This window comes from Aphidius gifuensis, linkage group LG1 (assembly GCF_014905175.1).
Source record: "Aphidius gifuensis isolate YNYX2018 linkage group LG1, ASM1490517v1, whole genome shotgun sequence".
Lineage (NCBI taxonomy): Eukaryota > Metazoa > Arthropoda > Insecta > Hymenoptera > Braconidae > Aphidius > Aphidius gifuensis.
The window spans coordinates 26,483,501-26,504,611 of record NC_057788.1 but is presented as its reverse complement, the minus strand read 5'-3'; the positions used below and the strand labels follow the sequence as shown (position 1 = coordinate 26,504,611).

Here is a 21,111-nt window from a genome sequence, read left to right as displayed (position 1 = left end):
AGCTCAATTTTTATATAGAAAAAATTTATAGGACTAATATATATGAAATAAAAATACATAAACAAAAAATATGTGATAAAACAAAAAATGTAATATTTTTATTTGACAATTAGTTTTTTTTAGAACGCTTCATATTTTTTTTTCTATTTATTATTTCTTGTTTTTGTTGTGCAGATATAATTATTTTTCTTTTTTTAATTTTTGGACCATCAATGAGAGACTGTTTCATAACTTGAATGGCTGTTTTACTGTTGTCATGTAACATTGGTGTATCAATGTTTTGCTCCAAATATTTACCAGAGAAACCTTTGGGAAATAATGGAGTAGACAAGTGTCGTTCTAATTCTTTTCGTTTTGATTTTAGCTGTCTTTTTAAATCAGCAGTCTCTTTGGATTCCATTGTTGTTTCTAATTGATCCTCATCAAGAATTAAATCCATTTCTTCAATGGCATTTTTTAACCAGCCTTTTTGAACATTGTCTCTTCTAGACATCAGCTCTAATTTGTCAATTTCTCTGGCAATATTAATTCGTTCTTTGACTGATATTAAAAGTTTATCAATAACAGGAAATGTTGGTATATCCTGAGTATGACCAAGTGTCTTACAAAGTTTTGTATAATTTTGTAATTCTGATGGTTCCATCATCAGTACAGTAATACCTTCTTTTTGTGCACGTGCAGTTCTACCACTACGATGTACATAACTCTCTGATGTTCTTGGTACTTGATAATGAATAACATGTTCAACATTTGGTATATCAAGACCTCTTGCTGCAACATCAGTTGCAACTAATATACCATTTGGATCTTCTTGAAATTTTTCAAGATTTTTTAATCTTTGTCTTTGTTGCATACTTGCATGTAATGGTAATGGATGACAATCTAAAATACTAAATAATTGTGCTAATCTTTTAACACAACCAATACTATTACAAAAAATTAATGTTCTTCCATGATGTCTTTGCAAAAAATAATATAAATAATAATCTTTGTGATCAATTGTACAAGTTATTCGACATTCTGTTAATGTACCAGCAGTACCTCTTTCTTGTGTTACATCAACAATTTTTGGATTTTTAATATGTAACATATGAATAACTTTTTGTAATTTTTGACCAGATGTTAATTTAAAAATTTTACTTTTACTATTTTTATTTTTTTTTCTTTGTAAATAATCTGGAATGTCATGAACCAATGTAAGTGTAGCAGAAAATACAAATGTTTGACGTTGTTTTACAGCAAGTTCATTAATATTCATACGTTCAACAATTTGATGAAGTTCTTGAAAATGTCCTTTTTCTAACATTCTATCTGTTTCATCAATTGCTAAATATTTTATATATGGTAATTGACTTAAATGCTCATTACCATGATCAATTAATTCCCATAAACGACCTGGTGTTGCAATAACAATTTCTGGACCTTTACTTAAAATTCTTTCTTGTTTTACAGCTGCCATTCCACCAACAACAACAGCTATTTTAATACCTGTATATTTTGCTGCTTTACACATATGATTTTTTATTTGAATAGCAAGTTCTCTTGTTGGTGTTAATATTAAAGCATACAAAGGTTTTTTAATTATTTGTTTTTTACCAGTTATTTCACTAAAATCCATATTATCAATAACTTTAACACAACCAATTCCTTGTGCTTCATTTACATTATTACAATTGTCTTCATCAGAATTTAAATCATCATCATCATCATTAAATTCATTATCATTATCTTGATCAGACTCATTGTCAGAACTAACAATCCAATTATCATTTGTTGAGCCAGATTTATTGAGTGACATTGATTCTTTTTCTTCATCAATAGTATCATGTTGTTTTTCAGCTTTTAATTCCATTATTCCAGCTAAAATTGGAATAGCAAATGCCAGTGTTTTACCACTGCCTGTTTCAGCTGCTCCCAAAACATCTCTACGTCCTAAAATTGCTGGAGCAAGTGTTAAGCTTTGAATATTGGTTGGTGCTGTAAAATTTTGATCCTTCAATGCTTTTATAATTACTGATGGTACTCCAAGTGAGGCCCATGCTGCACTGTTAAAATCAGATGGTCCTGATGATTCCTCATCTGATTCCACAATATCCTCTGGCTTAACAAATGCTTCATCGTTAAGTCTAGGTTTTCGAACTTTTGTTTGTTGATTAGTTTGTTTGCTTGTTTTCTTTTTTTTTTCAACTTGTTTAATCAATTCATCATCAATTGCTTCATTTAAATTTTCCTCTAACTGCTAAAATCAAATATACAAATATTTATTGTTATAGAAATTATTTATTGGGTTATTGTTTTTTTTAAATATTTATTTACCTTTCTTTTTGATGTTTTACTTTCTTTTTCCCAATTGTAGTCAGTTAATTCTTCTATTCCTATCAAACCTTGAATACCACCATCAGACAAAAAATCACCCTCTAATTTAAGAGGCTCCCATTTACCTTCACTATTATATTTATTTACTTTATTTTTCATTGTTTTTTTATTGATACTCTAATAATAAATTAATAAATATTTATAAACAATCACTTGTTGTCAAAAGCACTGACAATAATTAGTAACAATTATTATTTATTATCAACTGTTATTATTTTATTAACCTCAAATATTAAATTATGAACCACATGTTTCACTCGATTAATCTGTGTGAATGTGTGTGTTTCGAAAATCGAAATGTTGATAGAAAGAGCAACGGAGAGAGCAGGAGAGAGTGTAGAAATCAAAGGTAGCGCGCGGTATAACCAGGTAATGCAATCTGTTAGTATTTCTTGGAAACATAATGACATAAAAATATTTTAATTATTATTATATTTTTTTCTCTCTCTTTCATAAAAATAATAATAAAATAATAAATATGTTGTAACAGTTCAAAGTTTATTTTTCTTGTATATATTTTTATATTAATTAAAATTAATTTATTACAATCAATTTTTCGTTAAAAGAAAAGTCATGTAATAATAGTATTTATTATTTTGATATTTTTTTTTAATTTTATTATTTTTTATTTATTTTGTTATACTACCGGTTGATTTTGTAAAGGTTAACACAAATAAAAGAGTTTATTGTTTTTGTTGACAATGTTATTTACTTCAGTTGGTTCACGAGTGTTGAATGTAACCAGAATTTTAAAACTCTCAAGAAATGTTGATATTCGATTGTCACCTGTTCTACGATGCAAATCAGGTGACTAATAAATTTATTTATTTATTTTTGAATGATAAAAATTAATAGTTAATTAATTTAATGTTTTTATTTGACACCATTAAGATGACATCACTGTGACAATCAGTGATATTTCTAAAAAAATTAAACCTGCTCAGCATCCAGAATATGTACCAAGAAAATATCGTAAGTATATTATTTATTTACTTATTAAATTAATCATTGATGTGTTTTAAATAAATTGACAATTTTTTGTTTTTAAAATACAGTTTTGAAAGAGCCAAATCAAACAACTTTGAGACATTTACGATGGATGTTACAAAAAGACATTTTGGGGCAAGATATATTTTTAACTGGTGGTCCAGGATCACACAGAAGAAATATTGCACTGTCGTATTTAGAGTTAACAGGAAGAGAAGTAGAATTTATTGCATTATCTCGTGATACTACTGAAGCTGATTTAAAACAGCGACGAGAAATTAAAAATGGTACAGCAAATTATCATGATCAAAGTGCAGTACGTGCTGCTGAACATGGTAGAGTATTAATTTTGGAAGGTGTTGAAAAAGCAGAAAGAAATGTATTGCCAGTGTTAAATAATTTACTGGAAAATCGTGAGATGCATTTGGAGGATGGTAGATTTCTTATTCCAGCAACAAGATACGACAAGTTATTGGAGGTAAATTTTAATTAAATTGTTTATTATCATTTGTGCATTATTAATAAATCAAATTTAATATTTTAAGGAACATTCTCAAGAAGAGCTTGATGCCTGGAGACTAGTTAGAGTAAGTGAAGATTTTCGAGTAATTGCACTTGGTCTACCATCACCTCGCTACCCAGGTCATCCACTGGATCCACCATTACGATCTAGATTTCAAGCTCGACATATACCACCACCAACTTTTCAAGTAAGTTTTTTTTTATTACCTCAATTGTTTTACATAAAAAAAAAATCCAATTACTCTAGATTTAAAATAAAAAAATATGTCGCATATTTAATTTACAAAAATGTCATATAAATCACACATTAAATTATAGAATCCAATTTAAACTTTCAACTAAATGAATTAATTTCATGAAACAATTTTATTTTAAAAAACTTTTTCGTTATCTCAAATGATGGTATATACGATTTAAGCAAAACTTATTTTCAAACACAGTGATTTATTTTTGTAAAACAAAAAAAAAATAATAAAATAAATGGAAAAATTTTCGCATATTTTGATATCGATTCTGGGTCATAAATATATACATAAAATACAAGTTATAACACTTGATATCACGCGACATATAAATCTTGACAAAAAAAAACTTAACATTTTAAATAAATATATTTTTTTTATAAAGTTGAAATTTTTTTTAATATAGATAATAAATTAAACAAAAAAAAAAGGTATCAAATGTTGGCTAGAAAATTAAAGAAAAAAAACCTTCACATGCAGGAATGTCATTTTTTAAAAGAATTTTATATACAAACTTGGAGTCGCACGAACCCTTAGGAACATCCCCACCGACATTCTGCCTCGCATTATTTGCTATATAAGCCAATTCGATGCCTGCGCGATGGTCACAGATATTGTACAGTTTGAATCGCGTGTCTCCAACTGAGTAGATATCAGAGGACTGTCCTCCTCCGCGACGGGACTCAATACACTGTTTTTTTTTTTTTACTCAATCATATTCTCAATAAATGTCTTCCTAATTTTATTTATATTAAAATAATAATTAAATCAAAGTGAAAAGAGAAAAATAATTAAAATGCCTGCTATTTGGTCATCATCAGAAAGACCAATTTCAGTAAGAACTGTTTGGGTGGATGGTGTTCGTCATGCAATTCTTACATCAGATGATCCTCTTTTAAATATTAAAAATCGTCGACGTCCACAAACAGCAATTAAACAAAGTAGATCATATCCAGTTAAATATGTTTGTCGTGAAAATTTACGTAGTCAAGAAAGTCTTGACAGTTGTTTTGTTAATTTACATGTTGTTATTGATAAAAAAGATTCTATCAATGAATTGGGGAAAATTCATCGTCGACAATCAGCTCCAGTAAATCGTTTACAAAATTCAAGAACAAATTTAAATATTGAATTGAATGGAATTTTAAAAACATCAAAAAATAATAAAAGTTTTGATGATACTAAAAATCAGTTTGATGATAGTTCAATTACAAGTAAATATTCTTTAATATCAAAAAAAAATTCTATTGAACAATCAGATAGTGAATGTCATGATGATGATTTTAGTAAAAATGTAGTAAAATTTTCTGATAATTTTGAGGATAATTTACTGAATCAAGAAATTAATTCAAATCCATTATCAGAGAGGGTATTACAATGGATGGATATGTCAGGAAGAGTTATAAATTATATAGAAAAAACAGAAATGAATATTAATCAAAAATTAAATCCAATAAAAGCAAAAGTATGTTCATTTCGTCGAAAAAATTTATCACCACCTCAAAAAGAAATTGTACAACAATTTAAATTAACACCAACAAAAGAATCACTTGAGTGTGAATTAAATCATACAAATAATAATGAATATATAAATAAACCAAAAAAAAATGCTCAAAAATTATTTAAAAATGAAGCTAATGATAATGTTATTTCACAAAATCATGAGCCCATTTGGTCACAACTTGGTAGACCTCAATTGCATATTTTTATGCCTGATTTAAATTCAAGTGGTGAAGATATATCCTCTCAAGATTCTTTGATTCTTGAAGAATCATCTAGTCAAAGTGACGATGATGATGACGATGATAATTCATTAAATTAAGCTCAATAATAATTTCATTTTTTGCTTCCAAAATTGCTTAATGTGTGTCAATGTTATTAAATAATTTCTTTATAAAATCTATTGTCCAATAATAAAATTAAACAATCAAATTTCAACCATACATTTATAAAAATAATAAAATTACAATTGTTGACGTCAAGAACAACAATAATTATTTTATTTATATTTACATTTTTTTAATTATATATATGTAAATATAAAAAAAACTTTTGAATCTTTTATTATAAAATACTCGGTGTAAATTGGCGGTTAGATGGACTGATAAAAAATTGATTCGTGCAAACAAAATCAACAAACACGATAGTGCAAATCGAATCTATTGGAATTGAAATGAAAAATAAATAATAATTATTATTATTGTTATTACATATGAAAAAAAGAAGGTAATTTTCTAGCGTGTCAAAGAAATTTGAAAATAACCATTTGCTTATTTATTTTAATCGCGTGTATGATATAGTAAATGTACGTAAACACGAATTATTTAATGGCCAATTTAGTGACATATTTTCAAGAGTTTAGTATTTATCAGTTTAATTAAATCTTGATTAGCACGATATAAAATTTTATAATGATGCGAAAAAAAATGCACGAATAATTAAAATAAAATGAATAATTATATCTGCAAAATTTTTTTTATTTTCTATAAGCATGACCAACATAATTTAGTCAACTTTTTATTTATTTAAATTCTTGAAATATTTTTTTTTGTTTTAATTTTTAATCTTTGTTTGAGGTCGTTAAACTCGGTTATAGTATTTTGTCGAAAAAAAATAATAAAAAAATAAAGCTAAAAATAAATAAATTTGTGTAATTCGTTGATATTTTGATACTTTGATATTTGATTCATCACGATATCCAATTCGTACGATGAGCTTTCGATTTACCAAGGTAAATTTCGTGAATCAATTTACAATTTAACACGATCGAGTGGTTTTAGATTGTAGATTTAAATTTGGTAAAGTTAAAATTGGCCATTCTCGAGGATATCGTGCCACTCGGTACTTAGTCATCTAGAAGGTACAAATGTTTTCTAGAATAATGAACCTTTTATGTTGTTAATCACTTGGTAAAATTCTGTGCCAAACAAGTTGGTTTAAAATTTCTATGCCCAAACAAATACTTAAACTACCTTGAAGAGATAATAAATTTTTTTTTTATTTATTTAAAGGAACAAGTAGAAGAATTTAAAATAAAAGCACCAAATGCTGATTTGGGAAAAATATCACAACTATTATCATGTTGTCATGCACTTGTTAGCAAAGAAGCAGTGGATTTGGGTTTACCTGATTTTCCACTAGATAATCTAATGTCAGCAGCTTTTATTTTCGTAAGTAATTAAAAATAAAATTACAATTATTTTATTATTCATATTGAATCAATAAACTTATCAATAATACATTTTTTTTTTCAGGAAAAATGTCCTAGTATATCAGTCTTTGATATCTTCTATCGTTTTTATCCTTACAAATTATTTTTGGATAAAGAAGGAATATCAGCTGTCGAGGGAATACTCGACACATTTGGAGTTTTAAAAGGACAAGAATCACGATTTAATAAAAATGAAAAAATACTATCTATTCAAAGAAACAAGCAGACAAGTCTTGTAACACTAAACAAAGACGGAGATCAAGTTGAAATTAATGTATAATAAATATTTTATCATTTGATATTTAATTAATTATCTTAAATATTAATTATTTTATTTTTCGTTTTAAAATTAATATCAGGTGCCTAGTGGATCCAGTCAAATTGAACCAAGTCATTCTGATTATGTAGAAACGAAGTATCACAACAAAATTCTGGCTGATATTATTTTGTCACATGCATCATCTTCATGGATTCTCATTGGTCCCAAAGGTTGTGGTAAATCGACTGTTGTTACAAAGCTTGCAGAAAATTTAGGATACGATGTAGAACCAATTGTCCTATATCAGGTAAATTTATTTTTATTATTATTTAAATAAACAAGTATTTAAAATTTATTCGTTTTAATAGGATATGACATCCAGGGATTTAATTCAACAAAGATCAACAAAGCCAAATGGAGATACAGTATGGAAAGATTCACCTCTCATTACAGCTGCACTAACAGGAAAAATTGCAATTTTAGATGGCATTCATCGAGTACATTCCAGCACCCTTGCTGTTTTATACAGGTATTTAATATCAACATCAAATTTTGTATACTCATTTAATAAGTAATTAATTATTTAATTTTTTTTTAGACTGGTGCATGATCAAGAAATTCAACTCCACGATGGTAAAAGATTAACACGTTCAGATCGATATGCTGAGATGAAATCTGAGCTTAAAAAAACCGATGAAGAAATGAAAAAATCTGGAATTTTTGAAATTCATCCATCATTTAAATTAGTAGGTCTTGCTGAACCACCAGTTATCAATAATACTTCGGGTCAATGGTTAAATTCAGAATTACTAAGTTTGTTTAATTTTCATGAAATGCGACCTCTTGATAAATCAGAAGAGATTCATTTGATTCAATCAAAATTTGGCAAATCAAGCAAAGCATTATTAAAAATAATTGAATTAGCACACACATTAAGATCATCAAATGATCCAACATTAAAATCACTTTCTGGATCATTAAGTACACGTCAACTTTTACGAATTGCTGCTAGAATGAATAAATTTCCAAGTGATGATGCTTATGATGCTGTTAACAGAGCAGTACTTGCTCGTTTTCTTCCAGCAGTTCCAAAACAAGCACTTGAAGATTGTATGAAACAACTTGGCATAAATCCAATGGAAAATAAAGATATTGATACTATTAAATGCAGTGTTGATGATACAAGTGTGACAATTGGAAAAACTAGTGTTGATTTATATAAAACAACAGCATTGACAAAAGTACCTCATATACTTTTTTATGATGTTCCTCAACATCTTGTATTATTGGAAAGATTGATGCAAGATTTTTCACTTGGTCAAAATATTTTACTTGTGGGAAATCAAGGAGTTGGAAAAAATAAAATTGTTGATAGATTACTTCAACTTATGAATAGACCGAGAGAATATATTCAACTACACAGAGACACAACTGTTCAAACATTGACTCTTCAATCAACTGTTAAAGATGGAGTTGTTGTATATGAAGATTCACCATTGGTACAAGCTGTTAAATTGGGACATGTTTTAGTTATTGATGAAGCTGATAAAGCACCAATACACGTAACTTGCATACTCAAGGTAAAGGTTATTAAAAAATAATTAAAATAAAATATTTTATTTATCTTATTAAATGTATTTCAGACACTGGCAGAAAGTGGAGAAATGATATTATCTGATGGAAGAAGAATTGTTCCAATAAACAAAACAACAAAAAATAATCCAAATATTATTTCAATTCATCCTGATTTTCGAATGATTGTTCTAGCAAATCGACCAGGTTTTCCATTTTTGGGTAATGACTTTTTTGGAGCACTTGGTGATCTTTTTAGTACTCATTCAATGGATAATCCAACACTTGAAAATGAAGTATCTTTATTAAAACAATATGGACCAGATGTTGATGATAAAATAATTCATAAATTAGTAAAAGCATTTGGTGAATTGAGAAGTATGGCTGATCAAGGACTTGTATCTTATCCTTATTCAACACGAGAGGTTGTTAATATTGTAAAACATCTTCAGGTAATTTTTTTTTCTATCATATTATTACTTTATTTTAAAAAATACAAATGCTGATTGATTTGTAAATTTTTTATAGCAATTCCCAGACGAGCCATTAACCAGTGTTGTCAAAAATGTATTTGATTTTGATAGATACACATCAGAAGTTTTTGAAACTCTGGTAGATGTTCTTCACAAGCATGGTATCCCACTGGGAACTAGTATAAAAAATATATCACTGGCAAAAGAGTAAGATGAGAAAATAAAAGATAAAATGAAAAAAAAAAATTTAATAAAATTTTTAAAATAATAAATTGAGTTTGTATTTTTTTTTTTTTCCTTTCAGATTTTCCCTTCCTGATTTGCAATATGGGGGTACTTGGAATATATCAAAAAATAAAAAAACACTATCTGTTCATGAAAAAATGATAAAATTAAAATCTCTTGTAAATCTTGATAAAAAAACGTTAATATTAGATCGAGTTGAAACAAGATCTGCTTGGTTTACTGAGATGCAAGCATACTGTTCAATTCCAATGAGTGAAAATCAATATGTAGCTACAATGGCCGTCACAAAAGGTACAAAAGACAATAGAAATATTGATAAAGTTCACGTTTTAACAGTAAATCCAATGTGTGTATCAACAATAACATCAAATTCTGATAAAATAGATCAAATATCATTGAAAAATCTTATGAATACATCAAGATCAAATAGACCAAAATTTTCTATGTTTCCTTATCAATCAGGTAATGTTTTAATTCATGAAGAAATAAGTAATTCACTTGTATCATTAAATCCTGAAAATGGAAACGCTCAAGTTGTACAATTAGCATCATTTTTTGAATCAACTGGAGAAAGAATTTCTCATGCACTTGGAACAAAAGTATCACAATGGAAAATAAATGGAGATTTAATTAATTCTCATAATCAAGCAATTTTTTATATTCCAAATGGTAATGAAATTGAAATATTAAATTTAAATACAATGACTGCGTATTACGTATTATTACCTTGTGATATTGACACAATTGTAACATTTACTCCAAATAAATTTTTAATTCAAGATAAATTAAAAAATAAATTTATCTTAGAAAAATCAAATGAAAGTTTACCATATCCAAATGTTTTACGTCAAGTTGAAACAACTGATGAGCAAAAAAAAGTTTGTGGAATAATAAATCAAGGTAGTAATAAAAGTTTGAATAATGAATTACTAAGTAAAGCATTGAGTCAAAATATTACTTCACCAAATAGACTTATTGCCAGTGATTTTTTTTATGCTGGAATTATTATGGGATTTCCTGAATTGGATAGTTCAAGTGAGCTTCATTATTGGCCAAGAAAAGAAAGAGTAAAAACTGAAAATCCAATTATTACTGATAATGGACAAATTGTAAGAATTTTACCAGTTAATAAAATTCCAAATGATGCACTTCTTGGTGATAAAAATAACACTGGCATTCCAAATTATTTAGAAGTGGTTGATGTTGTTACAAAAAAAGTACGATATCTTCCAATACCATTGTAAGTATATAAAATTTTATTTATCAGCAATTAAAATAAATAAATAAATAATTTTTAAATTTTATTACAGTTCTCAAAATGTATCGCCAACAATTGAATGGCTTTTTCCACATGGGCTACCAGTGTATTTATCCGAAACATCAAATGAAGGATTTGTTACAGTTGATGTATCAGGTGGAGTAAGATTTTGGGAAACATCAATGAGTCACATTGAAAAATCATTACTTGAATGGAGAAAAATGGTGGGTTCAGAAGACAACCATTTGCAAGTAACAAAAGAAAGATATTCAGGACTTGATACAAAAGCTCCAAAACATGGAAAAGTTGATCCTAAAAATGAACCCCATGTTGGTGGTAATACTTGGGCTGGTGGTACTGGAGGTAATTTATAAATGACTTAGTTATTTAGTTTGAAAAAATAATTATAATTTATAATGAAAATTAATATTTTAGGAAGAGATACAGCTGGCTTAGGAGGAAAAGGTGGACCATATCGTCTTGATGCAGGTCACACAGTTCATCAGTTAAGTGATGAAGAAAAAAATTCAGTACCAGAACATGTGAAAAAAGCTGCACGTGAAATGGGAATAAAAGCATTTAAACAAAGATTGAAAGATATAAAAATGAGTGAATATGATCATAAATTATATTCACAATTTAGTGATGCTATAACAAGTCAAGTTAAAACATTGAGAGTAATATTAGGAAGTCTTCAAGCAAAAAGTAATGAACGTCAATGGTTAAAGCATCAAACATCTGGAGAATTAGATGATACAAAATTAATTGAAGGTTTAACTGGTGAAAAAACAATATATCGACGTAGAGCTGAAAAAGAACCAGAAGTTGGAGCTTCACAATTAAAACCAAAACGTTTAAAACTTGTTGTTGATGTATCAGGATCAATGTATAGATTTAATGGATATGATGGACGTTTAGATCGTGAGTTAGAAGCATGTGTTATGGTAATGGAAGCGTTTTCTGGCTTTGAAGGAAAATTTAAATATGATATTGTTGGTCATTCTGGTGATGAATTTAGTATTTGTTTTGTTGATTGTAATCAACCACCTACTGATAATAAACAAAGACTGGAAGTTATTAAAACAATGCACGCACATTCACAGTATTGTTTGTCAGGTGATCATACACTTGAGGCAACACAACATGCTATATCAAGTTTATCAAAAGAGGATACTGACGAATCAATTGTGATTGTATTATCAGATGCCAATTTAGAAAGATATGGAATTTCACCAACTAAATTTGCTAATCTACTAACATCAAGTCCAGAAGTTAATGCTTATGTTATTTTTATTGGCTCATTGGGTGATCAAGCATCTAGAGTCATGGAAAAAATGCCATCAGGTAGAGCATTTGTTTGCATGGATTTAAAAAATATTCCTCGCATTTTACAACAAATTTTTGCAGCTTCAGTACTGAGTACTCGATCAAATTAATATTTTGAAAAAGTATAAAAATTAAATTAGTTCCAATATTGTTAATATGTTATTTAATACTTAGGAATTTTTTTTTCTTGTAAAGTATAATTAAATTAATAATAAAAAAAAATTCTTGTTATGTTTTGTAAATTTATGTAAATTAATAATTTGTATAAACATTGTTTGAATGATCAAAAGTTAAAAGTGATATGATAATTTATTGAATTTATGATTGTATAGTCCAGGAATATGTGTATTTTGAAAATAATTGAACGTCAGTGGGGTTGAATCCCGAGGGAGGATGCGCCAAACTTGTGCTCCTGATATTGGAGTGGGGTATTCTTATGTCAGTGGAACGCCGGTCGTTGAATGGAGCGGGTCTGGAAACGTGTACAGAATGCCACAACGTCACGTAATACTGGACGTTGTGGCTGTGCTAATCAGCCTTGTCAATTGCACGTGGATCAACGTGCAAAACGTGGTAACAGTGCTGGTGTAAGAAAACATCGTGGTCCACAAACAATTGTTTGTTCTTGTCAAGTACAGCCATGTCCGGTACATCCTGTACTCATTCGAGTCAGACGCACGAGGACAACCAGCTGCGATTGTCCGCCTGAATCACAGCCTTGTCCCCATGCCAACAAGCTACCAGTTTCACGTCGTGTTAAAAGGTAAAATATATTTTATTATCTCTATTTTATATTTTTTTATCTGACAAATATTGTGAATATATTTTAATTTGTTTTATTTATTTTTTTTTTTCTACACTTGAAATGACTTTGAATGAATAGAAGATTGATTGAAAGAGTGAAAAGCTTTTATATTATAAAAGTAAAAAATTTTGTATGTCACATAAACTATTCTCAGTATATTATTAGCTTTTTTTTTTTCATAATAAATTCTTTGGATTTTCTAACTTTTTCTTATTTTAAAAAATATTTTCATCAAAAATATATAAATTATTTTTAATCAACGATAATTTATATTTCACTTTCAAGAGATGTCTAATTTTTTTTTTCTTTTTTTACTCATTATTTTATTGAAAATATTTCAGCTGACTGAATTAAACAAATTGAGGTTTTATTTAAAATTTCTTTTTCATCTAAAGCAATTGATATAATGAATGAAGTATGCAAATTAAAAATTACTTTGATCGCATTGAAAGGCCATTCATTACACTGTAATGTCTTGCTGAATAAACTTTCTTTGAATTTTCTTTTTGAATGATATAATAATTTTTCAATAAACTTTTAATTTTTTTTTTTTTGAAGTTAATTTATTATTAATGATATTTTAAAAATATAAGCTTTGTAATTTAAATAATTTTATTTTTGATATTAGTGGTACTTCAGGGATATCACGTCGTCGTCCCCAAGGATCTTTCTCACTTCCATCAGTACCATTCATTCCGAATTCACAAAACCCCATTGGAATAAGTGGATCTTGCAATTGTCCCACTGGTCCAGGTTGCCCACATACACCTGGTGATGATGGTTGTGAATGTGTTGCACAACCTTGTTTACATACAATTAAATCAAGAAGACGTATATGTGATTGTACAATTCAACCATGCAATCATACAAAAACAACATCAGATGGTCGTATGAAACGCGTCAAGTGTCGTGTAAGACGTGCAGGATGTGCAATGGCAAGATGTACTGCTGAATTAGCAATGTTAAAACTTCATTGGGAATTAGCAACTGAATGTGCACCGTGTAAACCAAGAGCATTAACTAGAAGATTGTGTCGTCGTCAAGCAAGTGATAATGAATTGTACAGAAGTAATAGTTTTAAATTTGAACGTTTTGAAAGAACAAAAGACGATTGTTCAACACCAAGTCATAAACAGGTGAGTTGGTTTTGTTTTTAATTAAAAAAACATAAAAGAAAAATTTTCATTCAAATGATGAAACAAAGAAGAAAAAAGAAGATAAAAATTATTTCTTAGTTTATTTTTTTTTGTTTATTTTTCAGTTTAAAGCGTTGAATTTAAATTGAACCAGTTGAAGAATGAAAAAAAAGAGAAATACAGTTAGGTTGAAATCAAAATAATTTGTTTTTTGTGTGGTTTATCACGCATTCTCTTACTAAATATAATTTTGCATATTGCGGTCGTTTAGGGTTGCCAATAATTCTTGTATGCTTGCCTTGGTAAATACAAGTGGTGTGAATATTAGCTTGATATGCTACTTTGATTCTATGACCCTCTGAACATTTTCAAACATAAAAGGGATAATCATTTGACGTCGTGACATCAGAGGGATAAAATTTACTAAAAATATTACTTTTAATAATAAATTTATTTATAAATTTATAAGAGAGTGAATCTTACTTGATTTTTGTATGACTCAAGCCTTCAAAATGTCAATAAATTTTTTACATTTCCTCAGGGATATAAAGTAAAAAATAAAACTAGACACTAACACTACACGTTCAGCTGATTTTCTTTTTTTATTTTGCTCTAGCAATTTTTTAAAATTTATTTTTTTAACATGTTTTTTACGTCACGTAATTGTAAATATTCTGGGGCACTAGTATGAAAATGGATCGATGTAAATGCTTCGTATAAATTCATGCCAAAGAAAAGTAAAGAAAAAGCCTTGAATGAGACAAGTAACAAGGATATATCTGAAATTCAAGACATCAGATAATCCATTGAGATATTTAATTTATCAGACGTTTAGCTTTATTTGCACCAACATCTGCCAATACTAAATGCGCTACTATTTTTTATTTCTATCTAGACTGATATTTTTTTCATGAATTTTTTTTTTGAACCACTTATCAGAGTTGACCCGTCTTGGGATCATTGACCATCATCTCTTGATTTTTTTTTTTTTCAAATCTCTCGTTTAAGACCAAAGTGTTCATTAAATTTACTATCAGAATTTTGTCGTTCATTTCGGTGGTTACCAACACATACACAATTGATTTATAAAAAAATTGGTGAACGAAAAAAAAAAATATATATTTCTATTGATGTATATAGGTAGATAGCATTTGTGTCGCTAACCTACCTCTACATCCAGCATCAACGAAATTATCGATCGCCTACACCTACACTATAACAAGGATATAGGATACTATCGTCTGGGTCTCATTTCATGATTTTAGTCTCTGTGTATTTTCGTAGGATTCTCTTGTCGTGATAAAAGTAAAGTAGATTTTTAAGTTTTTTTATCATAAATTTATTTTTTTATTATAGCAATTTTCTTGTTGGATAATTTATTATTATTATTTATTTATTTTATTACTTTACTATGATTATTTATAATTTTTTGATTTTTTTTTTAGGTCCATGATGAAGAGTTTGATTAAATCAACATTTAGCTTAGATGATTTTGTTTATTTATTCATATTTTTCTTTTCAATTAATCAATTTGCAAAGAAAAAAAATAAATTGAAGGTCATAAAGTTTTTTATTAAAAATGTATTTTTAGTTTTGACTTGAGGGAAAAAAAAAATTGTTTGATTCGTCAATTGTATGTCGTACTTGATGTTTTGATAATGTATTGTTGTAAAGGTTGAAAAGGCTGAAAGCTTTTGAAGGAAAAAAAAAGAATTGGGTCATAGGCACTTGAAACTTTTACAAGGGATATTATGAGCTTGGTATAAAGACGAGAGATTGTGCTAGATGGTATAGGTTGTAATAGTGTCGAGTAGGGGCCTGGAAGGCAAATGCAATGCTAGAGAATTTTAAAGTAACTTTTATCATTCCATGGTGTACAGACACTTGGACACAAGTGCGATTAATTTAAGAAAATTTAACACTTGTTAAAATTTCAACACGTTTTTTTTTTAACATAAATTTTCTATTTGTTTTATTTTTTTAAATTATTATTTTCTTTGTTATACTTTTGTGTTTGAAGGATGATTTATCAAGAACTCATCGAGAACTTTTTCAGCTTTGTAATAGTTTTTTTTGTGTTCAACAATTGGTGATAAATTTTTTTTCCTGAGGATATATGGTGACGAGGGGTTATTTATTTTTTTATGATGAAGATGAATGACTGTCATTTTATTTTCTCATTGTTATAAATAATAACAGAATGCTTTTTGAATTTTTTATCAGAATTAAAAGTTATTTTAAAAGTTAAAAATGTATATGCATATGCAACTGTTTTTGAAGATGAATAGACAATGGAATATTATTTTGAGAAAATTAATTATTGATATGATCCTAGACTTGAGGCAAAAAGGCAAAATGCCAAAATTATAAAATATGAAACAATAAATTCATATTTATCATAGTTTTCTTGGATAAAATAATCAAGTCACGTATACGCTTTGTCGATTTTGGCCAACATAGTTTTCAATTGATTAAATTTTTAAATTAAAAAAAAATATATAAAAGTTGTTAAACAAAATAAAGAAATAAAAAATTGTTGAACATAAATTTTGATGACTAAGAAAATATTGAGATAAAAATTTATAGTAGAAAAATAAATAACGTACCTTTTTTTACTGATAAAAATTTTGTGCATCATCAAACTTTTGATGAACAAAATTAAAATGCAATTATTAAAATAATAAAATTTGCATTTAATTAAATGGTTATTTGTATAATAAATGATTTGTAAATATTGTTACTGAATATCAAAGATTAACTTTTAAAAATTAAATTACTGATATTATACAGATAAAATTGGTGTACTCACCATTTGAAGCTGGATCATGATTCATGAATAATTTGCTTTTGAATTGCTCATTTTTATCAAGGTCATCAAACTTTTCTATAGTATTGTTATTTTTTTTAATATCACGATTGTTCACTTTCAAAATTGTTATTGAACTGAGTTTTTTTTTTTGTCCTCAAAGCATTGAAAGCATCAAAATACGTAAACACAAACATTATTGATCTCCATGGTGTCCAACTGACCCCCTGAGTTTGCCCAGCAGGATTTTTTTGTCCAGCATATAAATTTTACTCTGATGAGCAACTTTGATCCTGGATTCACAAAGATCCAATATGAATTTTTTATCTTCACATTGTATTAGCATTTTTTTTCTATTGCTCTTGGTGGCACATAAAAATTCCATCACACTCCATAATTGCATATGCAAATACTCCGGCTTGATAATCCACTCTAATTTTAATTTAAAAAAAAAAAATTTATTGATTATATTCTCTAGCACTCGATGTTAATCTCTTTTTTAAATATTATTATTAATTATTGTTATTATTACTCACTTTTTATTATTGATGATATGATGACAAATATTTTTTTTTTTTTTATGAAAAAATAATAGCTTTTGTGTGAGCGTCATTGTCGTCCATGTTAATTTTCTCCCCACTTAAATCAGTTTTAATTTTTTATAAATAAAATTTATTTTATTTGCCAATATTTTATATTAATTTCTTATTTGAAAATTATTATTAATTATTTTTATTGTTATTCACTTTTTATTATTATTAATATGTTGACAATAAATATTTTTTTTTTTTGAGCAAATAATAGTTTTTGCAAGCGTCATTGTCGTCCATGTTGATTACTGCCCTACTCCAAAAAAATTAAAAAAAAAAAAAACAAAGGGGAATGAAATTCCAAGAATCCATGGGATGTCGTCATGAGATGTTCACATGATCAAAATGGCGTCATATGGCTGGCTTATACAGGCGTCTCTTTGGCGTTGTGAATTAAAAGTTTTTATTTTTTTAAATTTTAAATAGTATATTTACATTGAATTTATATTAAAATCGTATAAAATATTGTGCATAGTAATTTTTTGAATATATATAATGAGAATGAAGACAAGAAAAAGAAAAAAAAAGAAGACAAAAAAACTTGAAAGATGCTCCGACCCCTGCTACGTATTTCACCGCATCGATTTTGCCATTGAGCGTGCTGTTATCTCAAATTGGTATGTTGTTTTTATTTCTATCTCACTTTTTTGTTTTGTTTTGAGTATTTCAAATTCTTTGAAATTTATAACTCAATATTTTTGTGTGTTTTTTTTTTATTATTTTTATTTGATGTGAGAGACAAAAATGAGCGTCACTTTTTATTCGGATAATTTACGTGACAAAAAAAAAAGAAAAAAAAATTGATTTCGGTTTTACAATCATTAGCCGAGTATATTTTTTTTTGCGTGACAATTTTTAAGCTTGTTTTATTAAAAATACTCGATTATTAAATTTATATTGTTGAAAAAAAGTATGTGTATTTTATGGAGCGTATAAGCGCCCCCCACCTCGACAATTTATCTCGTCGATTTATTATCTGTTCTGAATAGCAAACATGCTCGCCAATTAATTTTTCTCTTTTACTATTAAAAAAATTAGAAAAATAATAGTCCTACATATTTATAATACTATTTTAGTTTATAAAAAATAGATATTTTTTCTTAATTATAAAAAATTATTTATTAAAATTTTCAACATAAAAAAAATTTTTTTGATACATCAACGTACCAGTTGGTTTATAAAATAACATTTAAAGTATCTTTTGACAATGATAATACGTGAATTAATTTTTAAATAGCATTTGATTTGATCCAATCGTGAAATTCAGGTACTCGAGTGTAGACTGTTGGATATTCTGTGTTGGCACAACCAAGAGCCCATGATACAAGTCCAACGAGTTTACCATTTACTGTCAAAGGACCACCTGAATCACCCTGCAAATAATAACACAATTAACTATTTTAATTATTGCTATTATTATTTTAATTTAACATATTTTTTTGGGTCAATTATTCTAGCTGAGGAAATTTTACATTGACCTATTTTTTTTTTTATTTTTGTTACAACTAGTTTGCTTGGTACTAAATGTTTTTTTTTTTTTTTTCATTAAAAAAATATCGTTCAACATGAAACTCGTTAGTTCAACCTAGTAAAAAATTAATTAACATTATGGTATTTTTAATATTTATATTTTAACTTACGTGACATGAACCAGTCATTTGTACAGGATCATGTGCACAAATATGACTTGATGAGTATATATTTTCACCAAGAGATTTGTATCGGTCTTGACAATAAGCTTGATCTGCTATTAAAATCTCAGCTTTTTTTAGCTTCATTGGACTTTGTCCACCTTCCTGTAATAACAATTAATTTGATAAGTAATCAATAATTTTATATTATCAAGTATACGAGTATATTATATTTTTCTTTTTTTTTTTATAAACAATATGTTAACTTGCCACAGTAGACCCCCATCCTGAAACAACAGCAACAGAATTTGCTGGTATTATTTCTTTTGGCTTGGTCAATGGGACAAATGCCAAGATTGATGTTAGCAAAAATTTATCTTGAACCTGTTGATTAAATATCTTCTTAGTTATATAAATTACTCGTGATAATTAATTAATTAAATTTTTTTTTTACCAATAATAGGGCAATATCATTACGCCATGAATCATTTGGATTGTATTTTTTATGAATAATTATTTTCTTGACATAATGTGTTGATATTGGATTACTTAAATCAGTTGTTCCAGCAACGACTTTGATACTTAATGCGTTTTGACTGAAACATTAACAATTATTTAAATTTATTTTATCTATTTTATTTGGAAAAAAATATTTTTTACTTACCCTACGACACAATGAGCAGCGGTGATTACATATTTTTGGTTTAACACGGATCCACCACAAAAATGAAAAGAATTGCCAATCATTTGAAGTGATACCTTGAGCAAAAAAAAAAAAACAAATGTTTAATTGTTGAAAATATTTTTAAAAAATTAATTATAATTCTTATAAATAGTACTTACTTGGTATGGAATTTCACCTGGTTTACTATCAACACCGTTGATGATTTTGGTTGATCCAAGTGGTGATGGAATCAAACCTCCTAAAATTAGTTGAAAATATATTTTTTTTAATATTTAAAAAATAGTTTTAAAAAATAAAATCAAGTGATAGATCATTTTTTTTTTTTGTTGTTTACCCTGAGTGAGGGCTAAAAGTCCACTGAGCAAAAAAAATATCTTCATGATCACTTTGAAGTTTGAAACTGAATAGAACAGATTTATTAATTCATCAGTTTATATACCAACGCGTCAGTTAACTTTTAATCAATTGCTTCAGTAAAAATCTGATGTACTCAACATTTAGATATTTTGTCTGTGATTATTGTATTAACACAACAGTCTGGGTATCAAGCACTCATCAAGATTTGATATGATTAATTAGATTTTGAGTTCATGTTTATATTGTTTTTTTTATTTTAAACGATATCGGGTGTTAACTGGTAAAGTGCGATTATTTATTATGATTATCTTTAATGTCGAGATTTTAATTATACTGCGCAGTAACATATGCACCTTTGCATTGTTTTTATAAGACGTGTGCTTGAGAATATATTTTTTTTTCATTTATATTTGATTTAAAAACCTGATGGTGTACATATATTGATGAGTGTTTTTATTTTTTTTTAAATATAATTCAACGAGTTTAGTATATATAATTTTTGACTTTTAACTGATCAAGCCTACAATCGCATTAAGATCAAATCACATTACATTTTTCTCTAAGATTTATTGATTACCTAATCGACTACACAAATCTATATAAAATTCTCAGTATCGATGGTTTTATTA

General features: G+C 27.4%; 4 protein-coding genes across 5 annotated transcripts in view; 2 read left to right on the top strand and 2 right to left on the bottom strand.

Moving 5' to 3' along the window:
- Positions 1–127: 127 nt before the first annotated feature.
- Positions 128–2,654, bottom strand: LOC122858048 (ATP-dependent RNA helicase DDX24-like; the record flags this gene model as incomplete). The annotated part of the gene is made up of 2 exons (XM_044160702.1): positions 2,317–2,654; positions 128–2,239 (listed from the first exon to the last, which is right to left on the bottom strand). Coding segments are annotated over exons 1-2 (2,271 nt in total), but the record flags the coding sequence as incomplete, so codon positions are not given.
- Positions 2,655–2,872: 218 nt separating this feature from the next.
- On the top strand, positions 2,873–12,917 carry LOC122858034 (von Willebrand factor A domain-containing protein 8). 2 transcript variants are annotated; one of them, XM_044160673.1, is made up of 15 exons: positions 2,873–3,183; positions 3,268–3,348; positions 3,432–3,841; positions 3,909–4,073; positions 7,139–7,297; positions 7,382–7,612; positions 7,698–7,904; positions 7,966–8,126; positions 8,196–9,177; positions 9,241–9,621; positions 9,698–9,849; positions 9,947–11,128; positions 11,199–11,509; positions 11,582–12,490; positions 12,805–12,917. In XM_044160673.1, exons 1-15 carry the CDS (start codon positions 3,078–3,080, stop codon positions 12,834–12,836), a joined length of 5,469 nt encoding a protein of 1,822 aa, XP_044016608.1. In that variant the 5' UTR covers positions 2,873–3,077; the 3' UTR covers positions 12,837–12,917. The 2 variants fall into 2 exon arrangements, with proteins under 2 accessions (XP_044016608.1, XP_044016599.1); XM_044160664.1 differs by having other exon boundaries at positions 11,582–12,819.
- The window catches only part of LOC122861104, a 90,577-nt gene continuing 82,374 nt past the window's right edge, over positions 12,909–21,111 (top strand). The window contains exons 1-2 of the mRNA XM_044165287.1: positions 12,909–13,235; positions 13,906–14,413. Coding sequence (XP_044021222.1) covers positions 12,934–13,235; positions 13,906–14,413 — 810 coding nt within the window. The 5' untranslated portion in view covers positions 12,909–12,933. The remainder of the gene's footprint in view (positions 13,236–13,905; positions 14,414–21,111) is intronic.
- Positions 18,953–20,594, bottom strand: LOC122858065 (trypsin-1-like). The gene is made up of 7 exons (XM_044160740.1): positions 20,460–20,594; positions 20,284–20,363; positions 20,105–20,199; positions 19,895–20,036; positions 19,711–19,824; positions 19,450–19,605; positions 18,953–19,182 (listed from the first exon to the last, which is right to left on the bottom strand). Exons 1-7 carry the CDS (start codon positions 20,503–20,505, stop codon positions 19,039–19,041), a joined length of 777 nt encoding a protein of 258 aa, XP_044016675.1. The 5' UTR covers positions 20,506–20,594; the 3' UTR covers positions 18,953–19,038.